This window comes from Diceros bicornis, chromosome 12 (assembly GCF_020826845.1).
Source record: "Diceros bicornis minor isolate mBicDic1 chromosome 12, mDicBic1.mat.cur, whole genome shotgun sequence".
In the NCBI taxonomy this organism is placed as follows: Eukaryota; Metazoa; Chordata; class Mammalia; order Perissodactyla; family Rhinocerotidae; genus Diceros; species Diceros bicornis.
In genome coordinates this window covers 17,195,447-17,212,714 of record NC_080751.1, presented here as the reverse complement: position 1 = coordinate 17,212,714, position 17,268 = coordinate 17,195,447, and the positions used below count along the sequence as shown (strand labels likewise).

The following is a 17,268-nucleotide window of genomic DNA, read 5'->3' as shown; positions in this document are numbered from 1 at the left end:
ATTGGTTTCAGCCAAGGGCAACTTAGTGCTCTGGCCTCTGCTCTAGGAGGATGCAGGGGGCAGCTCTGAGGGCTGCCAGCTGATAGGGCAGAGGGGACACATGTGCAAAAGAACTCCCACCACTGGAGGGTGAGGGTGTTTCACACAGGTGGCCTCGGAATAAAGGGCTGGGGGACTTCAGAGCGGGAGGCATGCAGGCCAGTGTGGTTGGGGAAGGCTTCCTGGAGGAGGTGAGGATGGAGCAGGTCACACGGAGATGAGTGTGCACGTGGGTCAGGCTGGAGAAGGCACCCAGGGCACGTGGAGCACTCAGCAGGCAGGCCGAGGCTGTGGGGCCTGTTGTGGAGGCCTGTGTACACGTGTGTGTGCATGCATGTGTGCGCCTGGACGTGGGTGACCTCCTGTGCATCAGGCACATCCTATCTGTGTCCCCCACAGCCAGCCCCTGTGCGACGTCCACGAGACGCCCTCCGCCACCCACCTGGACCAGTACCTGTACCGGCTGCGCACCTGTCACCTGAGCCAGATCAGTAAGGCGGCCCTGGCCCTGAAGCTTGGCCACAGTGAGCTCCCCGCCACCCTGGAGCAGGCTGAGGACTGGCTCCTGCATCTCCGTGCCCTGGCTGAGGAGGTAGCTAACCCTGGGAGGTGTCTTCCTCCCTGCCTGGAACATCACACTGGGAGGGACATGGGGACTGTCTGGACCGTGATCCAACCCTGGCTCCATTGCTGGGTGACCTTGGGTAGGTGACTCCCTCTCTCTGAGCCTCCAAGTCCCCGTTTGCAGCAGGAGGAGAGAGGATGCCACTGGATACTGGGTGTTATGGGGCCCAGCTCGGAGCCTGGCATGTAGTAGGTGTCCAATTAATGCCCTCAGATGTGCTCAATAATTGCCACCGAAGTGTGTCCGAGACAGAGCTGGGACCAGAACCCAGGGTACTTGGCTCTAGGTCCTGTGCTGGGGCCTGCTTCTTCAGGGACCCAACTCCTTCTCACTGCCACCCAGTGCCTGCGTGCACCTGGCCTCACCCCTGCCCTCTGGGGCTCTGTGTTTCCTGCCCTCCTGGGTGCCTCTGAGCCCCAGGCCTGAGGGGCTGCACATGCAGTAACTCTGAGCTTTGTCGTATCTGCTCCAGTTTGTCTTCAGGGGCATCCTTTCCCCACCTGCATACCCCTCCCCCCATGCCGCCAGGTCAGATCCACCCACCCAGTTTCCCAAGCAAGCAGGCAGGCCATGGAGTTGTCCAGAACGAGGACAGGGGTCTGCTCATATGTCACGGGCAGACCAGCTGCTGCCTGCTCCGACCGGAGCCCTCTGGTTCCTCTGGGGAGGGTGTGGGGGATGGTGAGGAAGGATGTCCCCAGAAGGAGTGTGCAGAGAAGGGCAGGACCTAAGGGGCCTCTGGAGGATCGAGTTGTTGAAGGGGAGAGGGAGGTCCAGGAGGTGGGAGGGTGCTCAGGAGGGGAAGGCAGCCCGAAATGTTGGTCCCTGAGAGTCAGCCTTGGGCGTGTCCCTGGGCAGGCCCTCAGGCATGTGGCCAGCTACCTGGGGGAACACTGTGTTGCTCCGCCACCAGCTGATGCCTCACGTGGCTGTGGACCATCCCCTCAGGCTGGGCGCAGACTGCCTTCCATCATCTTGGCCCAGACTAAGCCAGGAACTCAGCACAGACTGTGACAGGGCTGGGAGGGCGTAAGTCAGATGGGCACTCTTGACTGTCAGGGAACCGGAGAGAGTCTCTCTCACCTTTAAGAGTGCATCAGAATCCCCCGAAGGGCTTCTTAAAACAGGTTGCAGGCCCCACCTGATTCTGCATGTCTAGAGTGGAGCCTGAGAATCTGCATTTGCAGCAAGTTCCCAGGTGGTGCTGCTCCGGGGACCACGCTTTGAGAACCCCTGGTGTAGTGTTTAGCAACACATATTTGGAGTCAGCAAAACCCGGTTGGCTCCTAACCTCTTTGAGCCTGAATCTCCTCACCTGTGGGAAGGGACTTCCTGTCCCTGCCTCTGGGGCTGCTGTGGGGATGCGATGAGACAGGCCCTGGGAAAGCGGATTGGGTGCTCCAGGGGCATCAGCTCTCAGCAGCAGCCCTGGTTAGAGACCCAGCTCCACCCACCACACACACACTTTGCTCACCAGCCTTGGAAGCAGATGGACGTACCTGTCTCTCTTGAGTGTGGCACTGGGAGCGGTTCTCGCTCACAGCTGGAGGCTCTGAGGGGTCAGGGGCCTTGCAGTTTTGTTCTGGGCTAGTCACCATTTTCAGAGCCCGGTGTCACCAGGCTCAGAAAAGGGTCAGACTCCTGGGGTCCCTGCTGTTAGAGGGAGGAGGGAGTGAGTGTCCTCTGGGAAGGGGTGCACCTTCTGTGGATTTGCTGCTGCTCTGGGGGTTGAGGAAGGGAGGGTGGCATCTTAAGTGTCATGTTACTCCAGGGTCAAATCACATCCTTACATGTCTATGCCCTGGGAGCATCTATTTCGCCAGGGGAGGGGATCTGAGAACTTAAGCTCTGGGCTCCAGGCAGGAGTGTTTCTTCCTGGAAAACGTGAACTCAGTCGGTGAAGTTTTGGCAGGCTCCTCGTGTGAGCAGGGGCAGCCTCCCTCCCTGTCCTTGGGGCTCATAGCTGCTGAAGACGGAGGTGGTGCCCAGCCAACCCTGGGAGGTTAAGGGGGCAGCTGGGGGTGGGCAGCGTGAGGGATGGAAGCCGAGAGGAGTGGCCGGTCCAGAGCCAGGGGAGGTCGGGTCATGGTGGGCTGTAGGGCATGGGCCCGGGCCGGGCGCGTCACCATCCCCACCCTGACTGCCGCCCCCTCTCCAGCCCCAGAACAGCCTGCCCGACTTGGTCATCTGGATGCTGCAGGGAGACAAGCGCGTGGCCTACCAGCGGGTGCCCGCCCACGAGGTCCTCTTCTCCCGGCGGGGCGCCAACTGCTGTGGCAAGAACTGTGGGAAGCTGCAGACAATTTTTCTCAAAGTGGGTTCTTTTTCCTCAAATCATGATCATATTTTCTCAGCCCAAGGCCTGTCCCCCTCTCCTTCCATTTCCCCTTCTGTTCTCTATCTGATTCAGAGTCCTTGTGCTCCGATTGGAAGGGGTGGAGGGCTTTGGGTAAAATTACCCCCCTTCCCCTCCCTCCCCACAAAGCCCCTAGACCCCACACACTTGGTCTAGAAAGTCAGCAGGTGATAGCTGGAATCCTGGTGCTGGGTCTCTGGCCCCAGGCCGTGTGGGAGGGCCTGACCCCTGAGGCTGTGCTCACATCCCCGCCAGGTCCCCGGTAGGGGGCCTCAGCCCCAACCCAGGCCTCTGAGAGCCCTAGCACAGACCTGCCTCCACCCACTGCCCACCGCCTTCCACTCCAGCTGGAGTCATGCTCGGGTTCCAGTTCTTCCCTGCGGGAAGGCTGGTATCAGGGCACTGGTGTGCCCACGGCTCTGCCCTGTCGGAGAGCTGGGAGCAACCTGTGGTATGCCCCACCTCTCCTTCCCTTTCTCCTCCTCCAACACCCATCCTTGCTCCCTCTCCATCATCTCTCAGGGGGTTGACCAGCCTTGGGGTGGGGTGACAGGGAAGTGAGCAGGTACCTGGGGACCCCTGCCTTCCTCTCTGGGCTAATGTGGGGACATAGAGCTGAGGCTGCTTTGGTCGAGGTACTGGGCATGGTGGTCAGGACACAATTCAGGGAAATCCCTCCCTGCCCTGCAGCTGCCCTGGCCCAAGCGGAGGGTCCCTGTTTGCAGGGCTGGCACTGAGGCTGCCCTGCCACTGAGGAGTGGCCCGGGGAGGCAGGCCTGCCCCTCACTACTTACCTTGGCTCTGCTGGCTTTATAAACTGCCTGGCCTCCAACCTTGCCCTTCCCCATGTCTCTCCTCCCATCCACACCAGGACCGACTCCTGCCTTGCCTCTTCCGGAAGCCATTGTTAATTAAGCTTGGCCTCAAACCTCTGAATGGCTGCTCAACCCATTCATATATTGGCCAGTTGGTCTTGTCACCCCCTGGGGTGGGTAGAGAGGATAGGTTTCGATGGCACAGTGTGTGTGGACAGGTTGCAGGGCTGGCTGGGATCCTGTGTGGCCTTGGGCAAGTTGCCTAACCTCTCTGAACTGCTGGCTGTCTTCTCACCTGTAAAATGAGGATTGGGGTGCTCACTTCACAGGTTGTGAGGATTGAATTAGGTAAAAGAGGTCATGGGTCTTGGCTGGAAGAAGGTGATCGGTGAATATTAGATTCTCTCCCCTCTTCTCCCCTGTTCCTTTTAGGGGGCTCCCTTGCTCCCTGGGGAGAGGAGGCTCCACCAGCACCATGACTGGGGGCTAAGCCAAGGCCAGGGATGAGAAGATATCTGCATGCGGGGTCATTGATACTTCAGAAGAGAGGCCAGCTTTGCCTAGAAGGAGGCTGGGGGGTGTCAGGCAGCGGGCTGCCCCCTCCCTCCTGCTCACATGCCACCTGGGGCACGTTCCCCGTGCGATCCTAACCTCCTAGCATCCTGCTTTTCTCGCTTCTAAGCCAGCTCCTCGCCTAGTAGGACAGAAGGGAAAGGAAGCCAGAAACTGCCCGTCTGAGTGGGGTTAACCAGGGAAGGCTGTCTGGCTGGAGTGGGGGTGGGGCTGCAGAAGCACGCCTGGTGGACGCGCCCCGGGCTCCGGGCTCCGGCCTCTCGGCCCCGCAACCTTGGGGAAATGCAAACTGAAACATTTCCCTGATTCCAAGCAAAAAAAAAAGATATAGAATTGTTTCTCGAAGTCTTCCCCACTGAGTTGATGAGCCCCGCCAGTAGCTCCTGAGCAAGCTCTCCAAAAATGTTGGCAGCAAGCAGAGACCAAGAAAACATTGGTGTTTCTTAACTTAAACCAAAGTTGGAAAAAATGAGCAGCAGTGGAGAGGGAGAGGAGCCCCAAACTAGACATTTCTTTATTTGCTGTTGCTATTTTGGGTCCGGCAGGCTGGCCCCGTCTGGGGGAGGGCAGAGGAGAGACTGGCGGTGGATGGGGGCGGTCAGGCATTCCTGCCATCTCCCTGGGGCTGGTGGTTTGGAGGGGAAAAGGCCACTAACCACCCCAGGGGTGAGGATGGCTAAAGTGAACAGTCATGGAGAGGTTTCCCGGGGGTGACACACAGGGTCAGGGGCTCCTCCAGGCTTCGCCGAGGATGAACTCAGAGCAGAGAGGCTGGGTGAAGGGTGAGACTGTCCCTGCCTTGGCGTGTCCTGCACCCTGATCCTCTTACCCAGCCTGGGCTTTCCCTCCAGGGACACAGGCCTCCTCTACCAGTTGGAGACCCGTTACCTCGGCCTCCCTTTCCTCTTCTGAACCCATCAAAGCTCCTTTCTCCTTTCATTCAGCTCCCTGTCCCAGAGGAGGTACTCCTCCAGCCTCATGCACAGGAAGCCTAGGTACTTAATGTGTTACTTCCTCTAAAGGACAATGTGTTATTCTAAGAGTGAGGAGCTCTTGCTCCTCAGGCCATATCTGACCCTTGATTTCAATCAAATGGTGAAGTAGTTGTGGAGAATAAACTTTTTATGTTGGGTTGTGGTTATTCCATTTTGGCAGAGCTTCTGAAAGTTTCAGGATAAAAAGCAGTTGAAGACCAGTGAATAGTGGTTAACATGCTGATAAGTACTTGAAAGGGTGGGAATATCAGATGATACACTAACATCCAGCCAAAAAACAAAACAAAACTGAAAATGAAGGGGAAGGCTTTAACTTCTTCCCCTTTTAGACCTGGATCATTGTATCTCCTTCAGAGACAAGTTCTAGAACTGCATTGTCCAATATGGTAGCCAGATGTGGCTATTTACATTTAAATTAATTAAGATTAAATAAAACTAAAAATGTAATTCTTCAGTCACACTAGCCATAAGGGGCTAGTGGCTACCATATTGGGCTGTTCAGATATGAGCCATTTCCATTGTAGCAGAAAGTTCCATTGGACAGTGCTATTCTAGAAGAGAAGAGAAATGAGGATACGGTGGGAGAGGGGAGAATGGGAGATCCTGGTTTAGACATAACCCCTCTCTGCACAGAGCACCTTGGTGAGGATTGTGCAGTCTTCGCCTTTGATGGGAGGGAATCTTGGTAGGTGTGGGGAAGTTTTCTTAATTATACACTCTTTGTCCATGAAATTCTGATAAGTCCTCCAACAGGGCAGACACCTAGTGGGGTGTCAGGCTGGTGTGCCCAGGCTAGAGGACCCTCACCCCCAGTTGGGACCTCCTGACCCTGAAGGGGATTGTGGGTTTCTGTCCTTCTCTGGTACCCAGTATCCGATGGAGGGTGTGCCCGGAGCCCGGATGCCAGTGCAGATACGGGTGAAGCTCTGGTTCGGGCTCTCTGTGGATGAGAAGGAGTTCAACCAGTTTGCCGAGGGCAAGCTCTCCGTCTTCGCTGAAACCGTGAGTGCCTGCCAGCCCGCCCCCCGCCCTCCCCAGAGCTGCCATGGCCCCCACTCACGACTCGTTATTGCTTGCTGCCCAGTATGAGAACCAGACCAAGCTGGCCCTGGTCGGGAACTGGGGCACAACGGGCCTCACCTACCCCAAGTTTTCTGACGTCACGGGCAAGATCAAGCTACCCAAGGACAGCTTCCGCCCCTCGGCAGGCTGGACCTGGGCTGGAGACTGGTTCGTGTGTCCAGAGAAGACGTGAGTCGTGGGCAGGGACAGCTTGGGGACCCCCCCTGCCCCGGCCGTTTCTCTGAAAGGCCTCAGCCCTATTAATCCCTCTGCCTACTCCCACCGCCGCTACGCCGGTCATAGGGACGTCCACCTGAGCTCTCCCAGGACGGGGGGCTCACTAGGCAGCCTTCCTTTCTGGAAGGGCTCTAACAATCGGAAAGTCCTTTATTATTAAACCAAAGTTGGCCTCCGTTCAACGTTGCATCCATTGGTTGTGGCCTTCTCCTCCGAGACCACAGAAAGCCGTTTCCTCCTCCCCACGTCAGCCCTCCTCTTGTCTGAGGGCCTTTCGCTCTCTCAGTGCCTCTCAGAGCAACGTGGTCCTTCTCCATCTGCATCGCCATCTCTGCCTCTTTCTCCTCTCTCTCTTTTCCTGTTTGGTTGACATTCAATAACTGGGATTTTTTTTCTTTTTTTGGTTAAAAAAAATTGAAGTATAACATATGTTACAGTCAAGTGCTCAAATCTTAAGCATACGGCTTAATAACATTTTACATTTCTACAACTATCTATTGAGCTTCAACTACCCACCAGGCCTTTGGTGTTCAGTTCTCTTTCTCTTTTTGGTGTCTTTCTCTTTCTTTATCTTGGAAGGTGATGTGTTCTTCTGTCCGTGAGTGTCTCTAGGTCTCCTGGGTCTTCCCTTGACTCTCTGCCCCCTCCTCTCCCGTCCCCTCCATCTCTCTTGCTGTCGGTTGGGGTGAGGCTGATGCAGGAAGGTTGGCCAGGGCCCTGGGGAGCTGTGCTGGGAGCAGTGGGTGGGTGGGCGTCTCTTCAGCAGAGGCTCTGACTGGCCCTTGCCCGCAGCCTGCTCCATGACACTGACGCTGGCCACCTGAGCTTCGTGGAGGAGGTGTTTGAGAACCAGACCCGGCTCCCCGGAGGCCAGTGGATCTACATGAGTGACAACTACACAGATGTGGTAAGGGGGCCCTCCAGGGGCAGTGGGCTCTACTTTCCTGGAGTCCTGGACATTTGGGCCCAGGAGGGGCCTGTGGCTCAGAGAGAGGTGGGACATTTTCTCCCCTGCTCCCGTGTCCCCAGCCTCCATGCTCTGGTTAACAGGGCCAGTGTGGGGTCCAGTGTGGGTGGGACACTGACCCTGACTTGCACCAGCAGCTTTGAGGATGTCCATGGTCAAGGCGTCTTGTCAGCTTCCCTGATCACATCTGTCTCTTCTCATGCTTGCTCGCCCTAGAATGGGGAGAAGGTGCTGCCCAAGGATGACATCGAATGCCCACTGGGCTGGAAGTGGGAAGATGAAGAGTGGTCCACAGACCTCAATCGGGCTGTGGACGAGCAAGGTGGGCAGCCCAAGGAGCTCGTGAGGCGTGCTGGTAGGGACAGCTGAGTGCAGGGCCCGTGCCCTAGGGCACTGGCCTTCACTGGGCTACTTCATCTGGGGGACTTCCTGGGTGAGCCCTCACTTCAAGGTACAAATTAGGAGTCAGTGGCCGCTCGTAAGTCTGTGAGTGTGCCCCAAATGGAGAGATGGCTTCCGGAGAGATGGGAATGGCCGGGCAATGAGTGATGAGTTCCCCTCCCCCAGGCTGGGAGTACAGCATCACAATCCCCCCGGACCGGAAGCCAAGGCACTGGGTCCCCGCCGAGAAGATGTACTACACACACCGTCGGCGGCGCTGGGTCCGCCTGCGCAGGAGGGACCTCAGCCAGATGGAGGCGCTGAAGAGGGTGAGCTCAGAGGGCGATGGGTGGGGGTGAGGCCCTGGTCAGGGGAGGCCAGCTGGGCACAGGTGCACACCTATGTGTGTCTGGGCACAGGTGTGCATGGGACTTGTACAAGGCACACAGGCTCACTTGAGATCCTCACAGATCACACCTAGCACACACACAGATCACACCCAGCACACGCACAGATGCCTATGACTATGCAAGCACACTAGGAGTTCACATGCAGACCTGGGAGGTGCAAAGACATGCTTAGGATGTGTCTATGGCTGGGTGCCCTAGAGTCTGAGGAAGGGATTTGGAGACGTGCTGCTAATTGAGGCAGTGCTCTCAGGAGTGCCAGGAGCAGGGACGTGGTCTCAGGCACTCACCTTTGGCCTGAGTGGTGGGTTGGGGAGAGGTACACTCTGGAGCACCACAGAATCATCCTCACCTGGAAGCAAGGGGCTGGGTTTGCGCCCTCTCAGCCGTCAGTCATTGGCTAGGGGCTGCGGGGGCTGGCTGGGTCATGGACCTTTCCTGGGGAGCCTGCCCCGTTCAGCAGGGGCAGTTCTCTGGAGAAGGGGCCGCTGGAGCTTGTAGCCGCTGACTCTCCTGGCAGCTGGGGATAGATGTGCGGAGTGAGTGCACCGGCTAATAAAGGGGCCTGGGTGGGCTCCATCGGCATTTACCAGAGGACGTGGACACAGTGCGGGCACATATGCCCACTGCCCTGTCCACATACCCATAGAACATGCCGCACCTGCTCCCGGAGTCACACAGATGCCATGTCCCGCACAACCTCAGTGCTCACCTCCCCTGGACCCTCTTGGTTTGTGTGCTTCATTCCCAAGCACACGTTTGGATTTTGGTCCAAGAACCAGGCCTCCCCCAGGACCCAAGTCTCTTCCTCTCTATTTGGGCACAGAGAATCTAGAGAGGAGTGTCACTGGGTCCCAGGAGTGGCAAGGCTTTTGGGCAACAAGCTGTTCCTGGCGCCATGAGCCAGACAGACTCCACTGTCTCTGTTGGGGCACCCAGGGGACAGAGGCCAACCTTGCTGGGTGGCATGCCTTGTCTGCTCCCTCGCCACCAGCACCCTCCTGGAGGGGAACACAGCTGGCTTCCAGGCCTGGCACTTGGTCGTTGGGTTCATGACCCAGGCCTGCCTGAGGCGGCTCCTCAAGACAGGCCCAGGTCACTCTCTCTCAGGAGCTGGCTGGGAGGGGACTTCCAGGCCCTGGGAGAGGGCCCCCTCAGAGGACGTGCAGGGGGTCCCTCCACAGCTCAACCAGGCCTAGCCTCACAGAGAAACCACTGGAGCTGGGAAATAGGATTTTTATTTTGCCTCTGAATTGCAGACCCACTTCCATTTTTATAAGCTGGGATGTGAAGAAGAAAAAGGAAATGACAAGAAAACCTTGGATTCATGAAATCCACCCCTAATCCAAATAAACAAACAAACCCAAAGCCCAGTGTTTTCATCACTGCTTCAGTCTACCTTCCCTTTCTGGCTCCTTGGATCTCCCCACAGCCCAGGGAGCCTCTTCCCCTCCTGATTTTCTGACCCATAGCTGTTGCTGCAGAAGCTGCTCAGGGCCCCCTCCTCCAGGAGGCCCTCTCAGGTTTTCCCACATGGAGGGTGCTGGTTTGGGGTGGGTGGAGGGCAGGCAGGGCACAGCTGGAGCAGAGCCAAGGCTTCCTGCAAACCTGCCAGCCTGTTTTCCCCGTGCAGCACAGGCAGGCAGAGGCGGAGGGCGAGGGCTGGGAGTACGCCTCGCTCTTTGGCTGGAAGTTCCACCTGGAGTACCGCAAGACGGATGCCTTCCGCCGCCGCCGCTGGCGCCGCCGCATGGAGCCGCTGGAGAAGACGGGGCCTGCAGCCGTGTTTGCCCTCGAGGGGGCCCTGGTACGTCCTGCCCCAGTCCTGGGTCGGGTGGGGTGCAGCTTGGTCTCCTAGGGCTATTCAGGGCTGACGCAGGGGAGGTGCAGGGATGCTCGGGATAGGACTTTGGATGGAGCATTGGCCAGTCATCCTGGTTGCATGTGGGGAAAGTGGGCACCAGTCTGGATGTCCCCCTAAAGTAAAACAGCCCCTGTCCTGGCACCAGAAGACCTGCTGCTCCTTTGTGAAGTCAAGATGGGAGCCGGGGGAGAGGACTTTGGCCCTCTGATGGCCTGCCCTGTGGCTGGAGCCAAGGGACCCGACTGTTCGTGAAGATGCTGGCTGGTGTGGGGGTGGGCCCGGAGGCTTTGGCCTTGCCTGTGGGAGTGGTCAGAGAGCTCTAGGGACCCCTGAATGTCCTTGGTTGGACATGAGTCCTCCTGGGACAGAGGCCATTGCTTGGGCATCCCCAGGAATTTGTGGGGAATGTGCCTCAGAAGCTGAGCCCCAGGCTGGCTGTCTTGCCCCAGTGTGCACTTTCTGGAGCCAGCAGAATTGGAGTCAGCTCAAGGTTATCCAAGGTTATCAAGGTTGGATGATATGTTCCCCAAAAGAGATGAGATGCCCTTCCTGGGCAGTCTGAGTGGGGACGTTCAGGGCCAGGACTTAGCCTGTTCCCCTCTTTGTTGGTCTGGGGGTTCCTGGAAATGGGAATGAGATGCCCAGGATGAGACACCCCCCTTTGAAGTCCAGCCAGGACCGCCTGCCCCCTGTTGGGGCTTTGGGCTGTGACCCTGAGGAGCAGTTCTCACCAGCTGTGCAGGCTGAAGGAATCTAGCATGTCTGTGTGCAGCCAGCTGTGTGTGTGTGTGTGTGTGTGTGTGTGTGTGTGTGTGTGTATTTGGTCAGGGTGAGGAGCAGTGGTCTTAGTCCTGGGCCAGGGCTGGGCACACATCTCCGGGGCAGCGCTGCTGCGAGGGCTGGGGAACTGCAGGGGGCAGGCCCAAGATCTGATGGGGTGGGAACGGGGAAGGGAGTTGGGGCTGGCAGTGGCCCTGAGGAGGAGTGGTCAGGGCCTGGAGGTTCCATCCTGCTCAGGCCTTGATGGTCGGCCAGGCCCAGGGGTGGCAGCATGGGAGAGGAAGCCCTCTAGGGGCCAGGTGTCATCAGAGACACCTGTCACAGGCTCTGGAGGGAGCCCCTTCCTGGTCTTGAGGCCAAGTCGTGGGGAGGCCGAGAGGAGACGGCAGAGCCCTAGGCTCCCTGGACCACTGAGCTGGCACTCAGGCTAGGGTAGGAGCAGGGCAGGGGGGAACTGCCACCCAGGTTGGAGCAGGCACAGCTGAGGAGTCTTGTGGGGCAGGGCTGGTGTTCGATGACTCCCTTTGTCTTGTCAGAAAGGGCCTGGCTTGGGCACAGGGCAGGGCCTGGGGGGTGTTCATGTGGCACCAGTGGAGAGGTGGGGGCCTCGGCAGACCTCAGAGTCAGGGCCAGGGCCGAGGGGGCTGGGCAGGCACCCAAAGGAAGCAGGACTGTTTCCATCAGACGGAAACTCAACTCACATGGGCTAAAGAGAGAAAAGGGGTTGAAGGGCTCAGGCATCTGGGAAGAGCCTGAGAAGTGAATTGGGCATCAGGCCTGGCAGGAAATAGGGGTTCATACAGTGTCCTGGACTCTGTGTTTCTGGCTGCTCCTCTGTCTTGGCCTTGTTCTCACACTGGCTCGCTCCATGTGGTAGCAAAGATGGCGCCCGTGACAGAAGGCTGGCATCATCTTTACAGCCGGCGAAGCCCTGCTAGATAAAATAGCACAGCCCCACGCCAGCGTCCTCTATTTTCCTCTCAGCTGGAGACCCCAGAGGAGTGAGTGTTCTTTCTCCAGAACCAGTAACAGTCTTGTGTGTGGCTGACTGGCTCTGTGTGGTCCTGTGCCTACACCAGCCCCTGAGCCTGAGCGTGAGGAACGGAACATTCTGATTGGCCATCCTGGGTCACTCCCCTTTTCTGTGGTTGACAGCACCACCAGGTTGGGGAGAAGAGCATCTGAAAATGAAAAAAAACCCAAAACAGTGCTGGGCAAAGAGCTACAGATGACACCCACAGGACTCTTCAGTGAGCAGTAGGGAGCTAGTGTGGGTTGTTGAGTGGAGGAGTGCTCTGGTCAGAGCTGGGCCTTAGGGCCATTAGGTCAAGTAGTCATGGAGGATGGTTGGGGAGGGAGAGCATCCCAGCAGGAGACCATCAGGAGTCTTGGTTAGAGATCCGGGACAAGGTGGCCATCTGCGGTGGGAGCCGTGGGACCAAGTGGAGCGACGTGGAGAAGCAGTGCTTGGGGAGGGAAGGGTCACATAGGCCTCAGAGGTTCCACTGGGTGGACGAGGGGGCCACTCCCATCTCCACGCCGCAGGGTGGGGTGGACCTGGGCTGCGATGAGTTCACGGTTGGCCCTGCAAGTGTGACACACACACGGTGAAGGGCTGTGTCAGGAAGATGGATCGGGTGGCTGCCTGCCAGGTGGCCCATGGCAGGGAGGCTGGAAGGCGTGGGGGCTGAGCATCAGCTGTGAGGTGAGGGGGCCAGGAGGAGAGAGGGCGCAAAGCCAGAGGTGCCCAGAGACACGTGGACGAAAGCGTGGACGGGCTCTGGGGCTGGCCAGGGTCTGGGGAAAGAAGACCAGCAAGGCTGGAGGACCCACTGCCAAGCTGTCACGGCTCGGTGACTGGGAGAGCGAAGCGGGGCATTTCCCAGAACAGAGAAACCAATCCGTTTCTTCTTCCTGTGGGAGAAAGTGTCATGAGGGAGCACAGAAATCAAATGTCAGTCAACAGCCATGGGAAGGTGATTGAGTGCTATGCAGGTGTGGCTCGCCTGTGATATGTGGAAGAAACCAGCACAGTGGAGCCCTCTGAGTCCCGGGGGAACTTTGCTGACATAGGGAACCAGAGCAGACAGTGGTTGGAGAGGCTGGATCCCACAAACCTGGAGCTGGAGGACAGAGTTTTGGGAAGTCTTTAAGTGCGGCCGGCATTTGGATAGGGCCACGGCCCATTGGACAGGAACTGTCTGGACTACTCTCCTTGAGTGAATGGAGCCCCCATTGGCCATCCACACACACACTACCCTTCCATGGTCACCTTTACATGCTCTTGCCGGGGTCAAGCACAGCCTGGCCTCTTGTCCCTGAGCCTGTGGTCTTTCGTCCCGGGATGTACTGATGCCCCAGCAGGCACCAGGGGTGAAGTCCACCCTGCATTATGGGGGCAGACAGTTGGGTTCCCTGGGTGCCAGGACCCAGCCGCTGTTCTGGGGGCTGGCCTTTGCCCACTGGGCACCGATGCCTGCTGATTCGCTTGGCAGGGGTGTGGCGGGACGGGCGAGGTTTCTGAGTGGTGCAGGTTTGGTTTGAATTCTGCCTCCTCTGCTTCAGCTGTGGACAGGTCACTTATCCCTTTAGTGACTTTGTTAGCTCACTCATGAAAGTCACCGCGTCCTAGGGTCCTTGAAGGATTAAGGACATGACCCATATAAAGAAGTGCTTCTCAGTTAATGAACATAGAGCCATCTGGGGATCTTGTTAAAATGCACGCCCTTGATTCGGTGTCCAGGTGGGGCCCGAGAGTCTCCGTTTCTAACAGGCCTCCAGGTGATGCTGATGCTGCTGGTCCAAGGACCATCCTCGAGTAGCGAGGCTGTGAAGTACATAGTACATCATGAAGATGAGGGAGGGGGTCACATCGGCCCCCTCACCTGGATGCCTTTCTGAGGGAGGCAGGGTGTTTCTATTCCTGGCTGTAGGTGTGTGGCCAGGGAGAGGGAGGCAGGGAAAGATGACATGTTCTCCCTGCTCCCCAGTGGGAGGAAAAGTGATCTAATGATCCCCTGATCTGATGGTGGAGGCCTGGCCCATGGGGAACTCCTGTCTGATTAGCAGAGAGACGTTCACATGTGAATGCGAATAAAGATGCAGTAGACTCTGCATCCTTGAAGTGCTGGAGGGCAGAATACGAGTCCTTCCAGAGTGACGGTGCCTAATGAGGGAAGCTTCCTGGAGGACGACCCTGGGAGGCAGAGCTTGAAGGAGTCCAGGGAAGGATGTGGGTGGTGGCCAGGTGGCCTTCCTGGTAATCTGACATTTGTGGATGTCTGGGCCCAAGGACCAGGCCTGTGGCGCCCCCTTGCCTCCTACCATCCCTCCCCTGGCCCTTGCATTCACCAGCAGGCTGGGCCTCGCTTGCCAGCTCCCTTCCTGAAGACGTCTCGCTGGAAGGCAGGCCCTGTCTGCTCATTAGCACGGGCAGCCTTTCCCTGAAACCTTCTGCTGGGGCCAAGCCTGGCTCCCTCTGCGGAGCGGGAGGCCCTGGCTCTGTCTGCTAATCGTCTGCTGTCTCCATCCCGAGCATTATTTTATTTTCGTATTATTCTTTTTCCAGCTAATATCCTGGCATTCCCAAAGACACCGGGTTTCATAATCTTCCTGGCGTTCCCAGGGAGCTGGGAAGTGGAGCACAAAGCTGCTATTATAGCGTGTTCCCTGCAGCCTCCCTCTCCTTGCCCCACACCCCTTGCTGCCGCCGCCACCACAGCCGCTCCCACCCAGTCACCCCCTCCCGACGCCACCGGCCTCTCTGGGAACTCTGGTGACGGCTGCCGGGATGAGCTCACAGAATCCGGCCTGTCGCCCTTGCCCTGGGCCTGCCCTCCATGCGCGAGGATTTTTCCAGAGCCCTACCTCTGCGCTTGGCTCTGAGCATTGGGAAGGGTTTTCTGAGATGCCTGAGCCTGGGCAGGGAGGGGAGGAGACGGAGACTCAGAGACTGGGCAACATGTGCTCCTAGTCTTGGAGGTTTTTAGAGCTGGAAGGAACTTGCATGTTTGAAAGGCACTCTCCACCTGGCTTTGGAGCCGCTTGAACTTGGATGCAAAGTTGTGGGTGTGCATGTGTGATCTGTGTGTGCAAGTGTGTTTGATGTGTAAGCATGTGTGTGATGTGTGTGCACACAATATGTCTGCAGTGTGCACGGGTGTGTGATATGTATGTGTAGTTGTGTACGAATGTGTGCGTGTGTGATTTGTATGCATGTGCAGCGTGCATGTGTGTCTGTGATGGGTAAATTCTGGTGTAAGATTCATGGTTTTCTCCAGTTCTCAAGGGCATCCTGGATCCCAGAAAGAACAGTTACTAAAATGTATTTTATCATATGCCAAAGACCGGGCTGAGGGCTTTATGTGCATTTTCTCATTTTATCCTCACAGGGACCCCAGAAGGCTGGATTCTAGTATTATGCCCATTTTACGGTTGGGAGACATGGGCACTGTCCAATTCAGTAGCCACTAGCCGCATGTAGCTATTTAAATTTACATTTAAAGTAATTAAAATAGGAAAATTCAGTTCCCCAGGCACACTAGCCACATTTCTAGTGCTCACTAGCCGCACCTGGCTAGTGGCTACCATGTTGGATGGTGCAGCTATAGAACATTCCATCATTGCAGAAAGTTCCATTGGATAGTGCTGCTCCAGAACAACTCTGAGCCTCTTAATTTAGCCCAGAAGAAACTGAGGCCTGAGAAGGGGTTTGCTCAGTGGCACAGGATGAGTCAGTTCTAGAACCAAGGCCAGAATGGCAGGCTCTTCTGCCCTCTCTCCCCAGCTTCATCTCCCCACTCCTATTAGGGTGTAAAGTCCTCCCCAAATAGAGGGCCCTTCAGTGGCCCAGGGAGGGTCCTGGACAGCTGGCTAGAGCCCTAGGCTGTGGGCATCACCCTTCTTGTCTTGTAGCCAGCCAGCTTGGCCTCCCTGGAGCAGTCCAGCAGTTAGAGAGGAACTGACACCACTACCCCTACCCCAGGAAGCCTCCAGTTGGTTGGCAGAGGCCTGCGTCCTGACCTGAAGTGGAGAGGACCTACAGGGACAGGCGTTCCAAGCCCAAGCCAGGAGGCAGAGAAGGCAGATGAGAGGTGGAAGTGCTGAGAAGGGGGTCAGGGAGAGGCTGGTGCCAGAGAGGAGTAATTTGAGATTTGAGCTGGCTGAGAAGGAGGTCAGATGTGGGTGGGGAGGGGAGGAGCCGTCTCTGGACCTGGATGAAACTCTGCTGTGTGCAGGGCACCACCCAGGCACGGTTCCCAGAGTGGGCACTTTGAGCAAGGGCGGCACGTGGGAGGTGAGAAGGGTTTGCATCGTTAAGTAACCAAGGTCCCCAGCTGGGTCTGCGGGCAGTTGGGAGGCGGCTCTGTGTGTCCCAGGATTCCGTTTCTTGAATATGCTGGTTGAGCACCTGTTCTGTGGCTGGCGTTGTGCTAGCAGGGGTGGGCTGAGGGCCTGCTGCCCTCTCAGCAGGGGCCTCCCTGCCTCCTGCTCTCCCACATAGAAGGACCATTTGGGTAATTCCTCTAAATGTGTGGGCCGTGGGTCTGTCTTGCTCAAGGTTTGGACGCTGAAGTCTAGAGGGTCTGATTGTCCGTGTACCTGAGACAAAATGCCAGCATGCAGGCATGCATGGGTGCTGAGGAGTGTGTGTGTCCCAGCTGGGTGGGCGTGGTGGGTGACCCCCATGTGTGTCATTATCCATGTATGAGAGTTTGCATCCACACTTACTAGGGTGACCTTATAATCTATTTTCTGGTCTGGGATGCTTTTCATAATCATGCTGGAAAACATAAGCTTTTCATAAGCTTTCGTAAGCTAGGACCATGCAAGGGAAACTGGGACAGATGGTTGTTCTGATTAGGGAGGCACTCTGGGCCAGGAGAAAACCTGCTTGAGCATTCTTTGCAACCTCCACGTTCTCGAGACGTGGAAAGCCTAGAGGACATACATGCACACATGGATGCTCGTGCCAGGCCACACGTGGCATCATGGATTCTCCAGGTTTCCCAATTCTACTCCCTGGTTCCCCAGGGGCCGGCCGGTAGTTTTGCAAAGAGTTTTGCAGCTGCTTCTGAGCCCTGGCTCCAGCTGTAAATTAAATGGGGTTGCACCCTCGCCTGCTTTTCCACTTAAGGTTGCAATCAGCCCTGATTAGGGAGGAGGCC

General features: G+C 57.2%; 1 protein-coding gene across 15 annotated transcripts in view; it reads left to right on the top strand.

Annotated features, from left to right (window-relative positions):
* The window catches only part of DYSF (dysferlin), a 201,748-nt gene that overhangs the window by 92,266 nt on the left and 92,214 nt on the right, over positions 1-17,268 (top strand). For all 15 annotated transcript variants that reach the window (XM_058550977.1, XM_058550972.1, XM_058550975.1 and 12 more), the window contains 8 exons: positions 439-631; positions 2,823-2,978; positions 6,274-6,405; positions 6,488-6,654; positions 7,495-7,609; positions 7,886-7,991; positions 8,237-8,379; positions 10,091-10,264. In XM_058550977.1, the coding sequence (XP_058406960.1) occupies positions 439-631; positions 2,823-2,978; positions 6,274-6,405; positions 6,488-6,654; positions 7,495-7,609; positions 7,886-7,991; positions 8,237-8,379; positions 10,091-10,264 (1,186 nt within the window). The remainder of the gene's footprint in view (positions 1-438; positions 632-2,822; positions 2,979-6,273; positions 6,406-6,487; positions 6,655-7,494; positions 7,610-7,885; positions 7,992-8,236; positions 8,380-10,090; positions 10,265-17,268) is intronic.